Raw genomic sequence first — 22,226 nt, 5'->3', positions numbered from 1 at the left:
GCATGGTGACTAAGAGAGAGGCAAGGGGACTATGGGGAGACAGAGGCACTAGGAGGGGGGCATGGTGACTAAGAGAGAGGCAAGGGGACTATGGGGAGACAGAGGCACTAGGAGGGGGGCATGGTGACTAAGAGAGAGGCAAGGGGACTAGGGGGAGACAGAGGCACTAGGAGGGAGGCATGGTGACTAAGAGAGAGGCAAGGGGACTATGGGGAGACAGAGGCACTAGGAGGGGGGCATGGTGACTAAGAGAGAGGCAAGGGGACTAGGGGGAGACAGAGGCACTAGGAGGGAGGCATGGTGACTAAGAGAGAGGCAAGGGGACTAGGGGGAGACAGAGGCACTAGGAGGGGGGCATGGTGACTAAGAGAGAGGCAAGGGGACTAGGGGGAGACAGAGGCACTAGGAGGGGGGCATGGTGACTAAGAGAGAGGCAAGGGGACTAGGGGGAGACAGAGGCACTAGGAGGGGGGCAGAGGGCCAGGGACATGATTACTTAGGATACAGCTGTGGAGACAGATCGCCTGGCTGGAGCGGGGCCAAGACCTATGTGTACTTAGTCTTCTCCTTTTTTTCACTCGCTCTCTCTCTTTCTCTCCCTTTCTCTCTCTCTATCTCTCTCTCCCTCTCTCTCTCTCTGTCTCCTTTCTCCTTCTCTCTTTCAGTCCCCATCCTGTCTCTCTCTAACTCAATGTCATTTTGTAGCAGTAGTACAGAGCAGTGACTATCAGAGCCCTTAATTTCATTTGGTCCCAGCCATGCGGCCCACTGTCTCCTCTCCACTGATGTAGATCTGAGGTGCCGTCGTCCATATTTATGGTCATAGCATGATGACTTTTAAAGGTCAAAGACAATTACTTAAAAAGGTTGCAAATGTATTTCGTCGAGCACATAGAAGCTATAATGAAGACAACAAGTTTTCACCACTGTAAATTACAGAATACTCTCTGCTTCTCTTCTCAACAGTTTCTCCTAACTCTCTTTTGCTCTCCCTTTGTCTCTCTTTCTCTCGTTTTTTCTTTCTTGCTTTCTCTCTCTCTGTCTCGCTCTTTCTCTCTTTCTCCCTCTCCATTTCTCTCTCTCTTGTCCTCTCTCTTGCACTCTCTCTTGTCCTCTCTATCTCTTGCCCCCTCTCTCCTGCCCTCTCTCTCTTGTCCTCTCTCTCTCTTGCCCCCTCTCTCTCTTGCCCCCTCTCTCTTTCTTGCCCTCTTTCTCTCTTGCCCCCTCTCTCTCTTCTCTCTCTCTCTCTCTCTACCTCTCTCTCCAGGTGAAGAAGCTTCCAAAGCACTTGCGGGAGGCTCAGATCTCAACAGAGCGCACTCACCTGATCGCCGACCCCGTCAAGAAACCGCGCCAGCGATACGTGCAGAAGGACGGCAAGTGCAACGTTCACCACGGCAATGTGCAGGAGACCTACCGCTACCTCAGCGACCTGTTCACCACGCTGGTGGACCTCCGCTGGCGCCTCAGCCTCTTCATCTTCACCCTGGTCTACGTGGTCAACTGGCTGTTCTTCGGCCTGCTGTGGTGGCTCATCGCGCTGATCCGCGGGGACCTGGTGCACGCCGACGAGGAGGGCTGGACCCCCTGCGTGGAGAACCTCAACAGCTTCGTCTCGGCCTTCCTGTTCTCCATCGAGACGGAGACCACCATTGGCTACGGGTACCGCGTCATCACGGAGAAGTGTCCCGAGGGCATCATCCTGCTGCTGGTGCAGGCCATCCTGGGCTCCATCGTCAACGCCATGATGGTGGGCTGCATGTTCGTCAAGATCTCCCAGCCCAAGAACCGCGCCGAGACGCTCATGTTCTCGCACAAGGCGGTCATCTCGGTGCGAGACAACAGGATGTGCCTGATGTTCCGCGTGGGGGACCTGAGGAACTCCCACATCGTGGAGGCGTCGATCCGCGCCAAGCTGATCCGCTCGCAGCAGACCAAGGAAGGGGAGTTCATTCCCCTCAACCAGACGGACATCAACATCGGCTTTGACACGGGGGACGACCGGCTCTTCCTGGTGTCGCCGCTCATCATCTCCCACGAGATCAACGAGAAGAGCCCCTTCTGGGAGATGTCACAGGCGCAGATGGACAAGGAGGAGTTCGAGATCGTGGTCATCCTCGAGGGCATGGTGGAGGCCACAGGTACGACAGGAGGGACGGAGACGGGGGATTGGTTAAGGGTGGGAGGTAGAGAAAGAGAGATGGATGGATAGAGGAAGGGGAACAGAGAAATGGATGAATGAATGGAGGAAGAGGAATGGAAGGGGGTACGGTATAGAAGAGATGGATTGATAGAAGGTGAGAGGAATGGATTGCGGTAGCGGGCGATCAATACCAGTAGATGAATGAAGGAAGGGATGCAAAGAGAGAGGAGGAGGGAGAGGCCACGATGCCAGTCAGACACATGCACGGTGGAGTGGATGGAGGCAGACGCAATGGTAGGAAGATGAGGAGAGGAAGGGATAGGAGATCTACAGGTATTTTCTCTCTCTCTCTCTCTCTCTCTCTCTCTCTCTCTCTCTCTCTCTCTCTCTCTCTCTCTCTCTATGAGTCACATCACTACAAATCTGTTTACATCATTACAAGTTCTTCTCTACAAAAGATGTCACAGTACCTTTCACACGAAAATGGGGGATTTATTATTTTGTCCTGACTCTTAATTTGAACATTTTAATATCATATTTGAGATGATCTCCACAATAACAGGGAACAGCACTCTGCGTTCTAGCATCTAAACACTTAAGGCAAACGTTTCTTAATATATACTGCAGCCCACATATCTTCTGCTGTTGCTGCATCGCAGGTCTTTTACTTGACCGTGTTTGTTCCAAAACAAATAAACCGTATCACCCACTATGCCGGTCTGTGTTTTGGGTAAAGAGGCTGAGCAGTGATGAAAAGAGTGCTGTGGGCTAATCTTAGTACTGTACCAGGCACAGCCAACCATCATCTGGAAGGTTCCTCACAAAAACAGATTTATTTTTTATCCCTCAAGACTACGATTAAGCCAGGAAGTAAAGACTGTCGAGTCGTCTTTTCTCAACATTTAAAAATGAAATAGAAGTGGGGGTGGGGGTTGTTTCACACTATTAGAACTGATGTAGAACTACTGAACCCTACTGCACGGACTCTGGTGCACTTTGCACAAGGGCTCACATACATTTGTATTATGTACATTTATATTTATTGATAATCTGTTTCATCTGTTAATTTATACCACGGTAGACTAAAACGTAGTATGGAGTATTGTATACAGGGTAGACATAGGTTATATATATTATTTTTTTTACCTGGGGTTGACTTACACAAAGAGTAAAGAGCAGACACCCAGTGCCGATCAGACCTATATCCATATCTTTATTTATTTGTGTATTTTGTATTCTTATATTTTATGCTCATTACCCTGCTTGTACCCTTCCTCTCACTCTCCTGTTGCTGCTTTGATGCCCGAATCTCCCCACGGGGATAAATAAAAATCCATCTTATCTTATCTTATGTTACATGACTAACAAGACCCCCCCCCCGCCAACATCTAAGGGAGTTTCAAATTGATTTCATTCATGAGATCCCCAGCTACTGCTCCAGTTAGGCACAGAGAGCCTTCTATGGAATATTGATCTGCTTGTTTATCGCCGTAACATGGGGAATAAAGACATGTTTACAGCTTGATTCTCCATAGGCAACTGCTTATTTTCGGTCCTAATACCTTTCCTGCAGGGTGCTGCCCCAAATTATACCCAAGCCTCCTTGTTCCCCCGGCCCTGGGTCGAGGTCAGATTATTATACGGCACATTTGAATACAATGCATTATGCATGTGCCACTTTACTGGATGTCATCGTATTTTCTCACCCACGAATTGGAATAAATAAGACACACAGCATAATTAGGAGAGTAGCTCCATCAACACATAATTGTCCGTTCACATTTCTGATAGCCTGTGTTGGAAAGGCAGGAATTACAGCCAACCCCCCCCCCCCCCAATGCTTTTTTCTTTTCATGCATCTAAACATTTCTGCTCTATTTGTTTTGATTATTATTATTATATATATATACTTTTTTTCACCCCTTCAAAGCAGCAGTCACCATGCTCCCTGCTCACACCATTGGGCGCTCGACTCAGGCATTAAATCTCATCGCCTTCCGCCTCGCCAGAGGCATAGTGGCATGCTGGGCTTACAGTGTCACACTGCCGCTGAGTGACCGCTGAGCAATGAACACATCCCCCACTTCCTGTCCCCGATATCATTACCCTAAAGAGACATATTGATCCAATCACAGGGGGGTTTTCTCCCAGGAATTCACAAGAGGAGCCTCTCTCTCCTCTCCTGGGGGAATTGCAGCTTTCAACCTTTTCACATTAGATGATATTCATCTGGGAGAGAGCAGGTCATTAGGCACAGGCGTGGACATGTGCGTCTGCTCTTTGCTAATGATATCGATTTTGTGGACTTTGTGTAAATTCCAAACAAGTACCGCATCTGACACATGGATCAGGCTGGATCATAAGTCAGCGTGATATCGACTACTAGAAGACGTGGGGAACCACAACTCTCAGGGCTGGATTGCAGCCTCTAGCAAGCACCTCCACTGGATAATGAGTGGCTCATTTTAGAGGCATTATTCACAGGTAATGACCGCTGGCCCTATTCTAAGGTCGCACCACGCGACATCCAAATGACCTGCCGTGCAATTTCATCCGAGATCGTTACTCGCAAATTCGAAGCAAATTTGTCAGCTATGTTTTGTTTGCGTCATTTCAGGCCAGGTCCACCACTGTGGCACCAAGATTGTAATTAATGTCCACTCCACAAATCGGCAGTGCTCTTAAGATGAATAGGGGAATAATCAATGCTCTGAGGATTGCCATGCGGTGGATGTCTTGGGCCTTTTTCATTAATTTCTTTTGTCATATGTTTCCTCTAGATAGCAAGCATAGCAAAGACAGCTCCCTATCCACAGTAAATCCCATACATTTTCTTGTAAGAAATCTTGCTGCATGGGCATTTCTTAACCCCACAGCAAGAATTGTATGTCATACGGGCTATGTGAACACTCCCAGAGCAGAGAACATGATCTATAAGGTGCTGAATTGAATATGCCTGTGTCTTATTCGCCACTACATCAAGACAAAGACTCAAGGAATGGAGAAATTGACAACTCTGCAGTGGAATGGAGTCGTTTTCACCGTAATGGGCCGCCATCAATTCCTCCCACCGCTGACAAATCGCACGGTAGTTCTCTCTGAAAGGCAGTGAGTCAGACTTCTGAAAATCAGCGACAGCATATCGGCACACCAAACCACGGAACCGACAAGATATAAAACGAGCCCATGATTTATCTCGGCAAAGAACATCCTGACCTTGTCTTTGTCACCGCAACATTAATAGATGAAGATGAATCTAAATCTCTGCCGGCCTACAGCCACAGTATGAAGGTCTCTCAAAGTCTCTCTTAATTATTCTCTCTGTGTCCCACAATTTTAAGGCAACCCAAACATTTGTATTATGATTTTGTCACCTCCGTTTTAAGATCCTGCTCCCTGTTTTTCAATCACAGCTGTGAATACAGGGCGGCAACGTGGAGCGAGCGGGATTGGAAATACTTAGGGGGATGCTTAATGAAATTCCCTTTTTAACGGTGTAAGGGTTTGCCGTGGAGCCGATACAAAATGCATTATTTAGTTCACCTTTTTCCTTCTAACCGTCCCTCATTAGTCCACCTGTCTCAACCGGACAGAAAAGTGAACAAACATTGGACATCTTGTCTGTTATGGGCCAGTCTAATGAAGTGGTTATTAGATTGAAACCTGGTTATTATATCCACTAACGTGCAGGAGGCATTCAGCCCGTGGCCTCGGCAGCACGAGTGTTCCGCGCTATCAGCTGGGTTCACTTGTCAGCACAGCTGTCTAGAAATAGCCAAGGGAACCCTGGCCTTGAGGTGCTGGTGGGCTGGCCACTTGTCTTTTCATTTTCCTCTTATTAGGTATGGGAACATGCTAGCCTTAGCCCCATTGACTTCTCAGGGTCAGGAGGGACACATGGACAATGATATGTGGTTGTGTGGGTTGTGTTTCTCCGCATGCGAAACAAGCGACACACGCTCTTCCACACGTCGGCTCCTCGAAGCTCGATGGCCCCCGATAAGTGACTGAGGCTGTAGAGGAGAGGAGGAGAGGAGATGAGGACTCTTGAAAGAGAAAACCGCCCGGCTTGGCCATTGGTCATTTTGTTTTGAATCACACAACCAAGCCGAGCAACTCTCAGTGGGCTACTCTGTAAAGCAAGACCTGTCTTTTTCTCTAGTCTAAATCATAGCAACCGCTTAATATTATGGTGCGCCCCGAGGTGCCTCTCTGCCAAAAAGCCCACAGTCATCAAAGTGTATTGCTGGCAGTGGTGGAAGAAGTACACACTTCCTTTACTTGAGTAAAAATATAAATACCCAGATAAATTTGTACTCTGGTCCATTCAAATTCTACTTAAAGTGGTATGTTATCCAGTTATGCTGCTCTGATTAAATGTTCTGTTAAAGTATGTGGTCCAGTTATGCTGCTCTGATTAAATGTTCTGTTAAAGTATGTGGTCCAGTTATGCTGCTCTGATTACGTCTTATTGAAGTTGGCAGGCTACTTAAGTACATTACTTGATTAAAAATACTTACCAAACACTTTCCACCACTGATGGCTGGGCATCGGTGTTGCTAACATGACCTTGTTGTTGTGATTCCTCTGAAGATCGAGACGACGTTTCATCATTCTGGTCTCACCGGCCTGCTTCTCATTCTGGTCTCACCGGCCTGCTTCTTTGATTGATTGATTGAAAACTTTATTAACAGATTGCAGAATGGGTACAATACAGTACAGCTCAATACACACAATTGTTAAGGGGATGCAGACCAGAGAAAGACTTTCGTCTTGTTTACATCAGGGTCCCCCATTTTCAATTCATCAGGACATATATGACATACATGACATACAGATAGTCAGTACTGCTACATCTATACATTTATGACATACCAGATTTGCAAATACAGTACTGTTTGTGATACAGAAGGAGTCAGGAAAAGGGAGTATATACATTTGACGTAGAAACTGTACATTGGAGGAGGTTGGGTAGGTGGGGTTGGGTACACTGGGATATTGACAACCATACTGGGTAATCTACATTGGAGGTGGTTGGGGGGGGGGGGGCACACTGTATATACAAGCAAAACTGTACATTGAGGGGGGGGGGGACACTGTACAAACAAACAAAATTGTACATTGGACTATTGACAAAACCATACTAGGTAAATGACTGTACATTGGAGGGGGTTGGGTTAGGATATTTACAGGGGCCAGTGTTGAATTGCAGTCTCCCGTAGGTGTCCCTTGAGAGAGGTTTTGAAAGTGGGTAGTGATCCACATTCCTTTACAGCTTTGGGTAGGGCGTTCCACATTGATGTGGCATAATTGCGAAACGTGTTTAGTCCCTTATTTGAGCCGAATCTGGGTTTAACATGATTTGTGGAGCTCCCTCTGGTGTTGTGGTCGTGGTATTCACTGACCTTTGGGAAGTATTTTGACATGTACATGGGTACCTTGGTCGTGTAGTGTATCTTGTAGACCAGGCCCATTGCAAGTTGCTGTACTCTGTCGTCTACTCTCCTTCTGGTCTCACCGGCCTGCTTCTCATTCTGGTCTCAACGGCCTGCTCCTCATTCTGGTCTCACCGGCCTGCTCCTCATTCTGGTCTCACCGACCTGCTTCTCATTCTGGTCTCACCGGCCTGCTTCTCATTCTGGTCTCAACGGCCTGCTCCTCATTCTGGTCTCACCGGCCTGCTTCTCATTCTGGTCTCACCGGCCTGCTTCTCATTCTGGTCTCACCGGCCTGCTTCTCATTCTGGTCTCACCGGCCTGCTTCTCATTCTGGTCTCACCGGCCTGCTTCTCATTCTGGTCTCACCGGCCTGCTTCTCATTCTGGTCTCACCGGCCTGCTTCTCATTCTGGTCTCACCGACCTGCTTCTCATTCTGGTCTCACCGGCCTGCTCCTCATTCTGGTCTCACCGACCTGCTTCTCATTCTGGTCTCACCGGCCTGCTTCTCATTCTGGTCTCAACGGCCTGCTCCTCATTCTGGTCTCAACGGCCTGCTCCTCATTCTGGTCTCACCGGCCTGCTTCTCATTGAATTACTTATAGAGACGACTACTGTATTGTGCCGTTTCCAAGGCACCCGCAGAACAGTCTGTCATCAACTTTGTTGTCGGATAAATGATGAAGCCCACGAATCATGTCTTTAGGTGTCAAGTATGCCAGTAGGCATCCCACCAACAATGACACAAGATACCTAATCATGCATAATGAGGACAGGTGGCATGAGGGAGGATGGGATCTTGGAAGTGCATTCCGCTCACAAGGATCTTTATCTTTATTTAAACTCTGTGATGTTGACGGATGACCCAGCCTGTAATTCAAACATGAAGCACATGCCCAACATGGCCCCCGGGGCACGTTTTCAAACTGAGTGACACGGCTCCTTGTTTGTTACAAGTAGGGATGTGCATGACTGACCAACATCGTTTTCAAATAGTCTACTGTTCTTAAGACCGAATATTGGAAAATGTTATTTTCTGTTTCAGTTTATTAAATTCAGTTAAAATGTTCAGTTTCAGTAAAAATCAGTTATTCTTTTTAATAGAATGGATCATTAAAATCAAAGGGTATTGCACATAAATAGGCACTTCAGAATCTGAAGTTCAGATAATCCTTCAGAACGTTGATCAGCTCAGCTGATAAATCAAAATGACACCATTCACCATCGTAGCCTATAATAACAGCATTGCATTGGCCTATCAACCGGTTTTAATGAACAAACAGAAACAGTAGCATGTGCATCTTTTAGATCAATTAGGCTATGAAAATGAGGCTGCCTCTAAATATAAAAATGAATTAAATAAGAATGGTTTGCTTCACTTAAAAAATAATAATAATAATATTTTATATTAAAAAAAATATATATATATATGTTTTAATTATATCAACAAAAAAATTCAACTCTGACATGAAAATCGAATGTGGAGACTGGCACGACTATTCGAATAGTAACAAGGGATGACTATATATCAGTTATCTTACCAATACAGTGAATTTGATGCCACTATCCTTGGTAGGGATGGAATGATTGATTGCTCAAGTACTCAAAATGGACTTTGGAGTCAAACTCTGACAAGCAGTATTTATGTCTGTTTATTTATTTATATTCTTTGATAATGCACAATAGGAAATGTTGCATTTCCAATGTGGAATTGTATCTGAACCATGTGGTGGTTTACCATGCCAACGAGTGCACTAAAGATGTACCCCTCTGCAAGCTGTTGCCACAGGCCTACTGTCACACGGGCTGGACTCACAGTGTTACTAAGCTCACCTTAGTGTATGGCCTTTTGCAGTGGCGGCTGGTCAATGGGGGCGCTAGAGCGCTGCCCTCCCTGGTTAACCCTGGTTAAAAGAGAGAAGAAGAAGAAATATTTTTTTTCTTTTTTTTATAGCCCTATAAATAATATAAACATGTTTAAAATGAATAATATTTACTCATTTTAAGTATGTTTGTGTTTCCAATGCACAATATAACGTTAATATATCAAATATAAATAATTGTTTTCATGAACAGGAAGTGACTGTCTTATAGAGAATACGTTCCGTAGCCGCATTTCTCTCGGGCTCGCCGTAGCCACATTTCTCTCGGGCTAGACGCAATAGCGCTTACAGTGGGCGTGCACGCCGTGCACTGGTTTCATCGCTGTATCCGTTGCAGCCAATCAGTGCGTAACGCGCTGTGCGTTGAAATATGGTGTATTATGATGGAAGCCGGGCACGTTTTAAAGCGAACTATTATCTCTAAGCAAGCAGCGCCAGTATTTTCCGTAGCCGCATTTCTCTGAGACGCTCTCTGATAGGCCGACGCCAGTATTTTTCTGTAGCCGCATTTCTCGGAGGCGCTCTCTCTGATTGGCCGATGCCAGTTTCTGGTTAGTAGATAGTTACTCGATGCTAGCTGTTGTGTTGTTGTGATGCAGTCACACTTTGTCTTAGAGCGTGACGGCAAGTTCTTTCGACGGTTAAGCTTAGGCACTCTTTCAAAGTTGGTTAAGGTTAGAGTTTGTCTTAGAGCAGGGCGATAGGAACGCCAGGTAGTTTGCAGGCTGTTCGACACGGAAATGGGCAAAGACACAGCTCGTCACTCACACAGTACTTGTTGCCTAAGGCTAACAAGAAGCTATATATGGATGCAGTGGACATGGATGGACATCAACAAAGGCTAACAAGAAGCTATATATGGATGCAGTGGACATGGATGGACATCAACACAGTCTGGACAGTGGATATACTTTATCAAGCCCTTCTGCCTGCTGGACCACTGCGTTTCAACTTAACAAGTGAGAGTTGCGATCTCTCTCTCTCTCTCTCTCTCTCTCTCTCTCTCTCTCTCTCTCTCTCTCTCTCTCTCTCTCTCTCTCTCTCTCTCTCTCTCTCTCTCTCTCTCTCACTCTCTCTCTGATTGTGTAGGGCATATTGGAAGCGTGGCTGCATTTGACTGACTGTGATATATTGATTGATGGCAATGGTGATAGTTGTACCTAATTAAATATTCGCCAATGCGTGGTACATGTTTGCAAAATGTTTGGTATAGTGCCCCTCATGGAGAAGAATGTACCGGCCGCCACTGGCCTTTTGAATGGTAACATCCACATGACTCAGGAAAACATGGCCAGTGGCTTCAACACTGTAGATAGAACAGTGACAGAACTCTGTGATGTGGGAGACTAGCAATTAGCCTACCAATGACAATTGGTATAGTCTATATATTATGTAACTATAGCCGGCCACATAGAAAGAATGTATCAGTTATGCCTCAGAGTTTAAAGGTGCTATAGATAAAATTGTTATGTAGACTAATCTTTATTTATTTATAATACAAAATAATTATATACATCCACATAGCTTTTAGAAAGATGCAGAATAAAAGTATTGCTTTTCCCCCAAAACATTATTGATTCATTAACTCATTCTGCGCCGGAGCTTAATGTGCGATATAGGTCTAGAACGCCACCGCTTTAATCAATGGGGGGACTGCGAGATTTGCTAGTGCTTAAAATATATCTTAAATTATAGCTATGTGTCTAATACACCCGTCGATTATCAATGAGTTGCTTCCAGTCAACATGTACGAAACGGATTGTTTTATCATCGGTACATTTCCGTTTTATACCGTTTTGAATATGAATATAGTTTAGGTGATTCTGAGTAATTCCAGGAAAAGACGCGATAATAGCCCTTTAGTGGAATACACTAAACACGTTGTCATTTTTCGCCTGATTATCGAATCTTCCTGAAATCAACGCTAGATCATCATTATTATCCTTCCTCGTGCAAGAATGAAAAGAGCTCTGGACCGCGGGGCTCCCCCAGTCGCCTCCTGCACTCAACGGCACACAGCGACACACACACACACAGAGACAGCGTCGATCGGGGTAGAAATAAATATCAGATCAATGATCAAATTTATATATAGTGTTCTTACCTTGTATCTGATGTAATGCAAAAGAAATAATCCAATTATCTGATCGCCATTCCAAATACTGCTTGTGGAGGTCCGTACCACATTACCGACCGTATGATACGGGCGGGCGGGGTTACTGTTCCATGCCATCGTTGTATATGCCTACCTCGTCTGAGTATTTAAACCCTACCTGCACGGCTCGGATCGTCCCAGAAAAGAAACGACACCATTCCCAGTGGAGTGCAATACCAGCTGGAAGGCATAGGCGGTGGTATTTGCCCTTTTGCGAGCTCAGACCCATTCCCAATGATAACATCAGGCTGGATGGATAAAAATGAATGGATATCGCTAATAAAAGAAATTACGATTAAAACCCGACTATACTCGTGATTGGCGCTCAAGCGATGGCGAGTTAACCCGACTATCATCGTGACTGCCGCTGAATGAGTTAATGTATAATTAAAAAAACAAATTGTTTACATGTAGCGTGCATGTATCCCCTCCCTACTTCCCATTTCCCCATGTGGAATGCACCTGATTGGATAAATTACATGCTGGTCTAGTGCAGTGGTTCCCAAAGTCGGGGTCGCGACCCAAAGGTGGGCCGCGAGCAGCCACGGATGGGCCGCGAGATGATTTAAAAAAAAAATTAAAAAAAAACATTTTTTTAATTTTTAATTTTTAATTTTTTTATTTTTTTATTTACATTTTTTTTGTCAGGCCACTGAACTTAGAAGCAGGCCAGGACAGTGTTTCTAGTTGTATTCTAAAATTCTATTATATTGTATTCTAAAATGTGACTATATGGTTTTATATTAACTTAATAAATAAACAAAAACGAAAAATCTACTTATTTCAACGAACATTTCAAACTAAATAACAGATTATGCACATAAAACGCTGAAAACAACCGAAGCAACAATAGTATTTTAATGAGGCTATTATTATTATCATTATTATTTTGCAACAAGTTAGCCCTCTCATAAATAGCACATATAAATGAATAACTAACTTGAACTAACTTAATAGGATTGAAGTGATATTTGGCTTAAAAAATCGGTCGCCTGACAAAAAAAAAATAAAAAAAGGCCAGACGATGTGCATTGGGCCGCGGCTCTCTGACGCCTTATTTTCTGGGCCCCGGCCTGAAAAGTTTGGGAACCCCTGGTCTAGTGCAACACCTAGTGGCTGAATGTTATCTATAGCACCTTTAATGTTGCTTTGTGGTGGATGAGGTGTACCAAAATTATATATCCATATTATATAATCTAATAATATAAAATCTGCCAAATTTTATTAGGGGAATTTACTCTCTTCCAATCTATATAGTGAGTTGAGAAACCGCTGACGAGAAGGGTGGGATGTGTGACCTAGAGGGGGAAAAGGAGGTTTATGGAAAGGGCAATAAATTAGTTGTATTTCAGAGATAACAGCATGAGATGATGAACATGTTGAATACTGGGGTGGTCACAGATGTTCTTAACCTTTAATTCTGGAGGTTAGACAGGCCGCACGATGGGATAAACAGCTGGTGGGGGTGTTGGGAGACATTGGGGTCTCTGGTCACATAACCTTCTATAGTGAGTTGCAGTAGGAGGGTCAAGATGAACAGCCTGTTTATAAAACTTAAAGCTGAGACAGAACTTAGAACTTAGACCAGACCAGGACATATTGGGTGAAACTAACCTCTTGTATTGCCTGTTCTGTGTTTGTCAAGTAGCTTAGGCCACTTAATAGTTGTGTTTGGTACCAGAGAGACAGGGTGATAGTTGTCTATGACAGTGGGGTTCAGTGTTTTTTTTGCAGTGTGACTCTGGCCTGTTTTAGAGAGGTGGGAACCACACCCGATGTTGAGAGAGGAGTTAATGGTTGCAGTCAGGAATGGGAGGATGTCTGGTACGATGGTCTGGAGGAGTGGGGAGGGTATCGGGTCCAGCTGACATGTCTGCTTCAGCGTCTGTGTAATGGGAGAAAAGATGAGCACTGCAGAACTTGGAGTGGGTTTACAGATGTTGTCTACCTTTTTCTCAAAGAAGGTGGGAAAGTCCTATGCAGAGATAGTAGGGGGGGGAGGAGGAGGGAGGACATGGTAGCATGCAGTTGGTGGAGGTTCTTCTTAGCCAAGGCCGCAATCTTATGGTGAAAGAAAGAGGCTTTGGCAGTAGTAATGTTTTTGCAGAAAGCGGACAAAAGGTCATGACATCAAATAGTGATAGTTAGTTACCGGTGAGACAGGTATTTTTGCACGTCCTCTCTCTGCAGCTCTCAGGCTCTGTCTTTCTTCTCTCACTGCATCTGTCAGCCATGGTCTGGGTGTGGAGCGGCTGGCAGGCTGCTTGGCGCGAGAGGACAGAGCTTGTCAAAGGAGGTTGAGAGGGCTGAGAGGAGGGTGGAGGTTGAGAGGGCTGAGAGGAGGGTGGAGGTTGAGAGGGCTGAGAGGAGGGTGGAGGTTGAGAGGGCTGAGAGGAGGGTGGAGGTTGAGAGGGCTGAGAGGAGGGTGGAGGTTGAGAGGGCTGAGAGGAGGGTGGAGGTTGAGAGGGCTGAGAGGAGGGTGGAGGTTGAGAGGGCTGAGAGGAGGGTGGAGGTTGAGAGGGCTGAGAGGAGGGTGGAGGTTGAGAGGGCTGAGAGGAGGGTGGAGGTTGAGAGGGCTGAGAGGAGGGTGGAGGTTGAGAGGGCTGAAAGGAGGGTGGAGGTTGAGAGGGCTGAGAGGAGGGTGGAGGTTGAGAGGGCTGAAAGGAGGGTGGAGGTTGAGAGGGCTGAGAGGAGGGTGGAGGTTGAGAGGGCTGAAAGGAGGGTGGAGGTTGAGAGGGCTGAGAGGAGGGTGGAGGTTGAGAGGGCTGAGAGGAGGGTGGAGGTTGAGAGGGCTGAGAGGAGGGTGGAGGTTGCCGTATCTGAAGGGAGAGCAGAGAAGGTCTCACTAAGGGGTAGAGGTGACAGGATCTCAGAGGAGAGGGTGGAGGGGACAGGGAGCGTAGGTTGCATCTGAATGAGACAGTTTGAGTTGGAGTGGGTGGTTTGGGGTTTAGTTTCACAGTTAGTGAAATTAATACAAAGAAGTAGTCTGACTCTGCTCCACGGAGGGGAGTTACCGTGGTGTTAATTATGCTGGAGTCACTCACAGAAGGCGAGGTCCAGGTTGCTGCTGGCCTTGTCGGTGGGAGGTATGACAGCATTGTAGGAGAGAGACCACTGTGGCAGACTGAGAAGGGTCAGGTAAGTCACCCATTACGACCAGCTCGTCTAGAAAGTCTTCGAGGGGACCTGGAGGGCGATACAGAACAATGGTGAGATTGAATGGACTAGAAAGGGATACCATATGGTATTCGAGAGGGTGAGATCAGGTACAGTAGTGATATTATACTCTGGTTCGTCAGCGACAAATCAATGCAAAATCAATGGGGAAAAGCTCTACTCTGTTCCAGCTGACTGAAGCTCACTGAGATCTCATTGACTTTGCATTCGTTTGTGGCTAACTATATCTGGAGCTAGTATGAGGAGCATCATGGATTGTGCTGAGAAAGGACTCTACAAATCAGAATCTAAAATCTAAAATCAGAACTATGCCTCAAATGCACTTGCTTTTATTTTGTAATGTGACAAATAAATGACTAAATACTAAATTACTACATTTCTGATTTAATATAGTAGTATAGTATAGTATAGTATAGTATAGTATAGTATAGGCCTTCTATAGTTTATGCAGTGTTGGTGTCTACATATCCGATCTCTCAAGTTGTTATTGTCATTCCTCGATATGCAAAACCTTTTTGGAAAAGGCCCATGTTTTACTCTTTCTGTGCCAAACACGAGAATTCTCGTGCTTCAAATCCAACCGCTGAGTGCCAAAAACGATCCTTTTTCTTTTTTTTTGATTTTCCCATTCTAAACACTCACGTGGACCTGCCTGTGTCTCCCTGGCACTGCTGCCTACGTTAAAATTGCAATGACGATCGAATCCCGACAGTATCGCCTACTTTTGAACAAGGTCTCTAAGGTGTCTTTCAGTGCCTCTGGCTGTAGGAATCCCCTCCCCCTCAAAGTGAAGCAGTACACAGCCATCTGTCGTGGATTTGCTCGCCTGAAAGCTATTGTTTTCTGTATTCTACCAGGCCCAATGCACACCGGTAATGACGATCGCGATGGAACTACTGGGATTATTCATTTTGGAGTACCTAAGGTCTATTTTAGGTCTATTTTACCGAACCTAAAACATGCTTTTGGTAACGATCACAGCTTTGTAAAACGACCCCTCCCCCCCTTGATGACTTTGTGAAGACACATCTATATGGTATATACCTTTGATTTGGAAATAATATAGGTTTCAGGCGAGCAACCCGAACGATTTACGCATATGCATATAACACGTCATATCTCGCGATCTAGAAAACAAGACTGGACTGTTTTGAAACGGGGCGATGTTTGCGTGGAATAGCGCACAAACGAAAGTATGTAGAAATGAACTGGTTTGTCAGTGTTGGACTATAAATAGTGCCTGTTAAATGAGCCATACTATTGTCTCCATAGCTATAATATAGAATATACGATGGGTCCGCATTCCGCAAACATCGTGAAAATGGTCAATAACGCTGGCGCCAGGGAGTAAAGATGGGAAAACAGTGTGGCAGTCAATGAGTTAACATAGTGTTATTGCAGTAGGTTCTCAGAGTCTCAGACAGAGCCCATCTTTAATCTATATTACAATTACAATTTAATCTTATCTTTATCATATTTTATCTTGTTCCTTATTATCTACCGCACCTTTTAATCTTGTATTGGTATATTTATACAGTATCCTTGTTTCTATTACCCTGCCTGTCCCCCCCCCTCCCCCCCCTCCCCTGTGCTGCCATGACCCCTGAGGGGATTAATAAAGATTCATTTTATCTTCTCTAACTGCTGTCCTCTGTCAGTTGGTCGGTTGGTTCTTCACGTGTACGTGCGCATTGTGCATTCACTCCATCGCTTCTTCACAGTCGCAGTTGGCCAAGTTGTGACGCCAAATTCATCATTCACACCGTTCCAAATGCCCACGGTATAAAACCTAGCAGGCTTGGTTAAGCTTGGCCCGGTGCAAACTATTAACCATTAAATAAATGTTGTAGGGGCGGTCAGGTGGCGTAGCGGAGATTGCGTTCGTCACCAACGCTGGGTTCGCGTGTTCGAATCCAGCTCCCGGCGTTGTCACCAGCTTGGCTGGCCGTTCACACTAATACAATTGGCAGTATTAGGGGGTGGGGAAAGCTGGCGGGTGGGTCCTGGGCGTTGTGGACAGCGACCCCTACAGTTCGGTCGGGGCGCCTGCTCAGCGAGGGTAGGATCTGGAGAGAGGTAGTGCGGCCTCCCACACGTTACACTCTCCCAGTGAGAATCTGCGCGGCCAGGCTGGCTGCACATGCGTCGGAGGAAAGCATGTGACAGTCTCCGGCCTCTCAGACCAACAGTAGGGGAAAGTGCGCAACAACCAGGAAGGGGGTTGGGAATTGGCATAACGACTAACAGTGGGATGGGAGAAAAATCGGGAAAAAAAGAAGGGGAAAAAAAGATTATCAAAAAAATGTATGAATTTGATTTTACTGTAATTTGACAGTAAGTATTTGGCAACCATTGATGCCAGACATTTACCGTTTTCTTGCAGCTTTTTTTCTTACAGTGTACACTGACATACACACTACACACACTACACTGCAACCACACCCAGGCTTGCATTGTTTATAGACCATTTCACTAGAATTGTGTTGCTACTAGGGAACAGTTTGGAGCCATGCCAGTTATTGTAACAGATACTAAACTTGGGTCCAGAAGGTGTATATTGTCAAGGTTAAACTGTCTATATTGCTCCATCTTGAGGAAGCTACTAGAATATTTGTAGAGGTTCTCAATAAGTAATCTAATCAATGATTAATTTATTTGTCTGCATTATAGGTATATTGAAATAATTGATTTGTTTCTGTTATACACCTTCTATATACTAATCACTTATGTCCTGACTTTGGGCTTGAAAATATAATTTGTTCTAGACTAATGAATGTGATAGATATGGTGTTTTGTAAAGTGATCGTTATATATATTTGATGATACAATTCAGGTTACTAAAACTTCACACGTTGGAAACAATGGTACTGGCTGGCATTCACACTAGAGAACCCTTCACTACCTTATCGTTAATGAACATCCATGGTTTGTTCTCTCAGATTCTGCACTGGCAAATAAATGCTTACAGCTATTCGTTTGTCTTCCTATGGAATTGATAGCATATGGCTTCCATCCAAATGAATGACTAACCCTGATCTAATCCTGATTGCAATCGCACCAAGTGAGCTGTGTTCTCCAGCAACTGTTTGTATTCTGCAGTAGATCACAACAGATACGTCCCCCCTCGCTGTAGCCTAGACGTGTACATGTGTTTATTCAAGCATTCACTCACATGGAAAAAGGGTCGATTGCTAGCAACACCAGGGTTTTTTAATTTATCCATTGATTTGGTATCAGTGTCTTTATCATCTGTTAACGTGAGCATCATCCGGTGTGCACTTCTGTCAACAGAATATTTCCGATCAATATGACCTTGAGGGCACTAGCTGCATCCATAGGAACATCTGAAGAATGATAACAATGATTTGTTGGTCAATAATGAGATGCTGCTTCCAATCTTGCTTCAAGCATCTTGATTCCAAGTAGGGAACGATTATTTTGTTATCGATTAATCTGTTGATTATTTTATTGATTAGTCGAGACGATTCATTTAAACGATTCATTTACCAGAAAAATCAACAACAATTGATTCTATTTGCAATTTAATATTTCAAAATGTTTTACTAGTATCCTCAAGGGGTGTAACGGTACACAAAAACCACGGTACAGTACGTACCTCGGTTTTGAAGTCAAGGTTCGGTACGGTTTTCGGTACAGTGGGGGAAAGTTTGGCTTGAGTTTGGGTGTAACTAATTGTAATTGTAGGGCTGTCAACGAATATTCTATATTGAAATTAATAATCGACTTGTAAATTTTTTTTAAAGAATAATAATTATATTAGATTGTGAAAAAAACAGCCCCCGGTGGGCGGTCGTTAGTGGTTAACAATACTGTTGTATTTGTTCGGTACACTACACAGCCGTTTGGTACGGTACGGTACAAACTGAAACGGTTCGGTACGGTACGGTACGGATACGTGTACCTTTACACCCTATCCTCAGGTCACATTGGTAGTTGTCTCGTTGACACCACCTACTGAATACCCAGAGTAGGAGATGAGCCATGAAGTTTATTTATGTCTATAAATGGTGTGTAGTGTGGATGCCTACTGTACATGAGTAGGGGGAGTAATCTACATGCCATTACTGCTTTTTATCTATTGACTCATTATAGCTACTTTATTATCTTGAAATAATATAACACCCTCCCGTTACTATGACATTGTTTATCATTACATACAATGTATCCATGCCTGGAGCTAAATGCTGAAAAACAGGGAGCAAAATGAACTTTTTAGCTTTAGATTACCAACCTACCAACCAGAGAGATTTATTACCGGCCAAAAATTATATATATGGATTATCAACTATCCAGTTCGTTTTTATAGTGTAACTTTTGGCTACTTCATTGAGCATAATCATTCAACGTAGAGAATGGGCTGTAGAACGCAGTGCTGAAGAGCCGTCATAGCTTCTCAAATGTAAGGTGGGGGGGTATCGGGCTCAGCCCCTCCCTTCCAGCTGGAGTTGACGCGGAACACGGAAGTTATCAAATGCGAGCGAAACACGCACTGTCGAGTCCTGGCTCTAGGCGGAATCACGAATAGTGGTTTAAGAAGTTATTTATATTTTGAACGTGATTAACGCACTAGTTAGATCACACGTTGCGCATGTTATGACTTTGAACGTCTGCCAAAAGGCACATACAAGTAACAATACGATACGTCCATCATGAATATGCAAATCGACAAAATGTCATGGTTGATGATGTCGACGTGGTCGACGAATCGTTGCAGCCCTAATTCCAAGGAATTAAAATAATAATATATATTGATAAATGTAGGCAACCCTCTTATCACAGATTGATAACGGCACAATAGACACGTGGTGTCTGGCGGGATGTTCCCAAGGAAACCATCCGGCGCACAGCGGTTTGTGTGGAAATAGATAGAATGACATGATGCCCCCTTAGCGCTGATACATCGTCATACGTCGTCAAAATACATTTGAGTTATGTGGCTGGGTGGCGCAGCGGACATTTCAATTCTATTCCCCCCCAGTAGGGCAATACGTTTGCAGCAAAGTGACACCATTGAAAACACAATCGACAATAAACTGTAAATAGATTAGACACATTTAAGAATTAAATAGAATAGAAAAAAAGACTCCAATAACACTACACTAGAATATAATGCGGCCAGGAGCCTCTACCCTTGGAGTTCAGCGGAGCTAACCTAGAGGGATTCACAGCAGGTGTGTGCGTCACGCTGGGAGACAGCGAGAGGGTCTCTGGTGCAGCAACAATGTGGACCTACGGGGCTTGTTGCTCATAGCTTATTCTCACAGATGTCTGTCTCTGTTTGCTGACCCTGGGACCTCAGGCTGTTATTGACTCAAGAGTTCAGCCTTGTTTGTGAATAATTTACTATTTCTCTCTCTCTCTCCCTACACCCTTTCCCATCTGTCTCTTTTGTGTGTGTGTGTGTGTGTGTGTGTGTGTGTGTGTGTGTGTGTGTGTGTGTGTGTGTGTGTGTGTGTGTGTGTGTGCGTGTGTGTGTGTGTGTGTGTGTGTGTGAGTGTGTGCGTGTGTGTTTACCTGTCCGTCCATGCTGCTAATGTGTGTTTGTACATTTGTGTGTATGTGTGTGCATGTTGTATGTGTGTGTGTGTGTGTGTATGTGACGTTCGTGGTTTGTACGTGTATGTGTGTGCATGCTATACATATGTGTGTGTGTGTGTGTGTGTGTGTGTGTGTGTGTGTGTGTGTGTGTGACGGTTTGTACCCATGCCTCTGACAGGGATGACCTGCCAGGCGCGGAGCTCCTACCTGGACAAGGAGGTGTTGTGGGGGTACCGCTTCACCCCGGTGCTCTCCCTGGAGAAGGGCTTCTACGAGGTGGACTATAACAGCTTCCATGACATCTACGAGACCAACACGCCCTCCTGCAGCGCCAAGGACATGGCCGCCAAGCTCCGAGATGGCCCGCTGTTGCCACAGCTCTCCCTGCTCACTCCCGAACCAAAAGCGTACACCCTGGACCCCCCGGACTTCCTCTCCGACCGGGACCCGCTTACCCGGGACGAGGAGGGGGAGACCGGAGGAGACAGGGGGGAGACCCACGGGTCGGCTGCCGACCTGGAGAAGCAACCCCTGACTGATGGACTGACTGATTGACCAGATAAGCCACCCCCCCCCCCCCCCCCCCCCCCCCCCGCTTGGAGAGACTGGACTATAAGCGCCCCCGCCCCCCCCCCCCAGCCAGGAGAGACTGGACTATAAGCCCCCCCTCACCCCCCGCTTGGAGAGACTGGACTATAAGCGCCCCCGCCCCCCCCCCAGCCAGGAGAGACTGGACTATAAGCCCCCCCTCACCCCCCGCCAGGAGAGACTGGACTATAGTGGACATAACCTTAGTCAGTGGCCAGCTTGCTCCATTGCATTGCTTGGAGATCCAAGATAACCCCTTCCCCTACTCTCCCCCCATGCAATGCTTCTCTACTAGAGTGTCAATCTATAGTATAGATTGGTTTTGTAGACACAGGTTCACATACAGTACACACACATATAACTATTATGTACACATAAAGGTCCTTGGTGGGTCGGATTGTCTTTTTATAATCGAAAAACGACCGCATATTGCTAATAATGGCTCAAGTTATATACACCAAACTTGAGCTGAAGCAGGCAGCCAGGAGAGAGGACCAGAGGCCTATTACGGATACTCCAATATCCTCATTTTAGAGTGTGTTGCATCGACCTCATCTCCCAGCTAATGTCCCCCACGCTAGCTTCTGCCTGGCTCTCTAATTTCATTAATGACGACGAGTGAAAGATGTGTTAGGGATTATTATTTCCAATCGCTCTATCAGCGCTGTTATTGCTCTGCGGCAGGAAGCCCCCCATTCCTGGAGGCAACATGGAAGGCAAGCTCTAGTTCTTTCTTCACATAGACGGGATGAGAGGCAGGGACGCGTTCTAAACCACGCTTCTTCTATTTATTTTTTTTCAGGTAGCATCATCCGTTTCTTTTGTTGTCTTCTTTTATTTCATCATCAGAATCATTGTCTTGGTTATACTGTCACACTTGATCTTACTGTGTGCATGTTATTGTTTCCTAGCACATGGAGAGAGAGAGAGAGAGAGAGAGAGAGAGAGAGAGAGAGAGAGTGCAGACCGAAAAGGAAACAGACAGTACCTCATTTTTGATACTGATGCAAAATTCCTGCAAGAGGTGACTCCGGAGCGAACCCCCACTGCTACAAGATACAAGATACTTTATTATTGCCACCTATACCTACTGCTATTGGTTGATGTATTTCAGACCTGGACAAAAGGATCGCTCAAGATGGTTTCAGATATTTCTTATTACTACTGGAGATGTACTTGATTTTACTTACAAGGCTTACAAGGAATAATTCAATTGCTCCTTAAGTTTAATCAAGTGCTTTTGTTTTGTTTTGTTGGATTATTTTTGTTCTTGTTCCAAGCA

At 45.3% G+C, this 22,226-nt stretch overlaps 1 protein-coding gene across 1 annotated transcript in view; it reads left to right on the top strand.

Moving 5' to 3' along the window:
• Positions 1–20,911, top strand: part of kcnj5 (potassium inwardly rectifying channel subfamily J member 5) — a gene marked incomplete at its 3' end in the record, with an annotated part of 59,101 nt that extends 38,190 nt beyond the window's left edge. The window contains exons 3-4 of the mRNA XM_084328107.1: positions 1,268–2,141; positions 20,535–20,911. Of these exons, the coding sequence (XP_084184233.1) occupies positions 1,268–2,141; positions 20,535–20,911 (1,251 nt within the window). The remainder of the gene's footprint in view (positions 1–1,267; positions 2,142–20,534) is intronic.
• Positions 20,912–22,226: the final 1,315 nt, after the last annotated feature.

Source organism: Notolepis coatsorum (assembly GCF_963971535.1).
Source record: "Notolepis coatsorum genome assembly, chromosome: 1".
NCBI lineage: Eukaryota > Metazoa > Chordata > Actinopteri > Aulopiformes > Paralepididae > Notolepis > Notolepis coatsorum.
The sequence above is the reverse complement of the archived record's forward strand: the minus strand, read 5'-3'. Positions and strand labels throughout refer to the sequence as shown.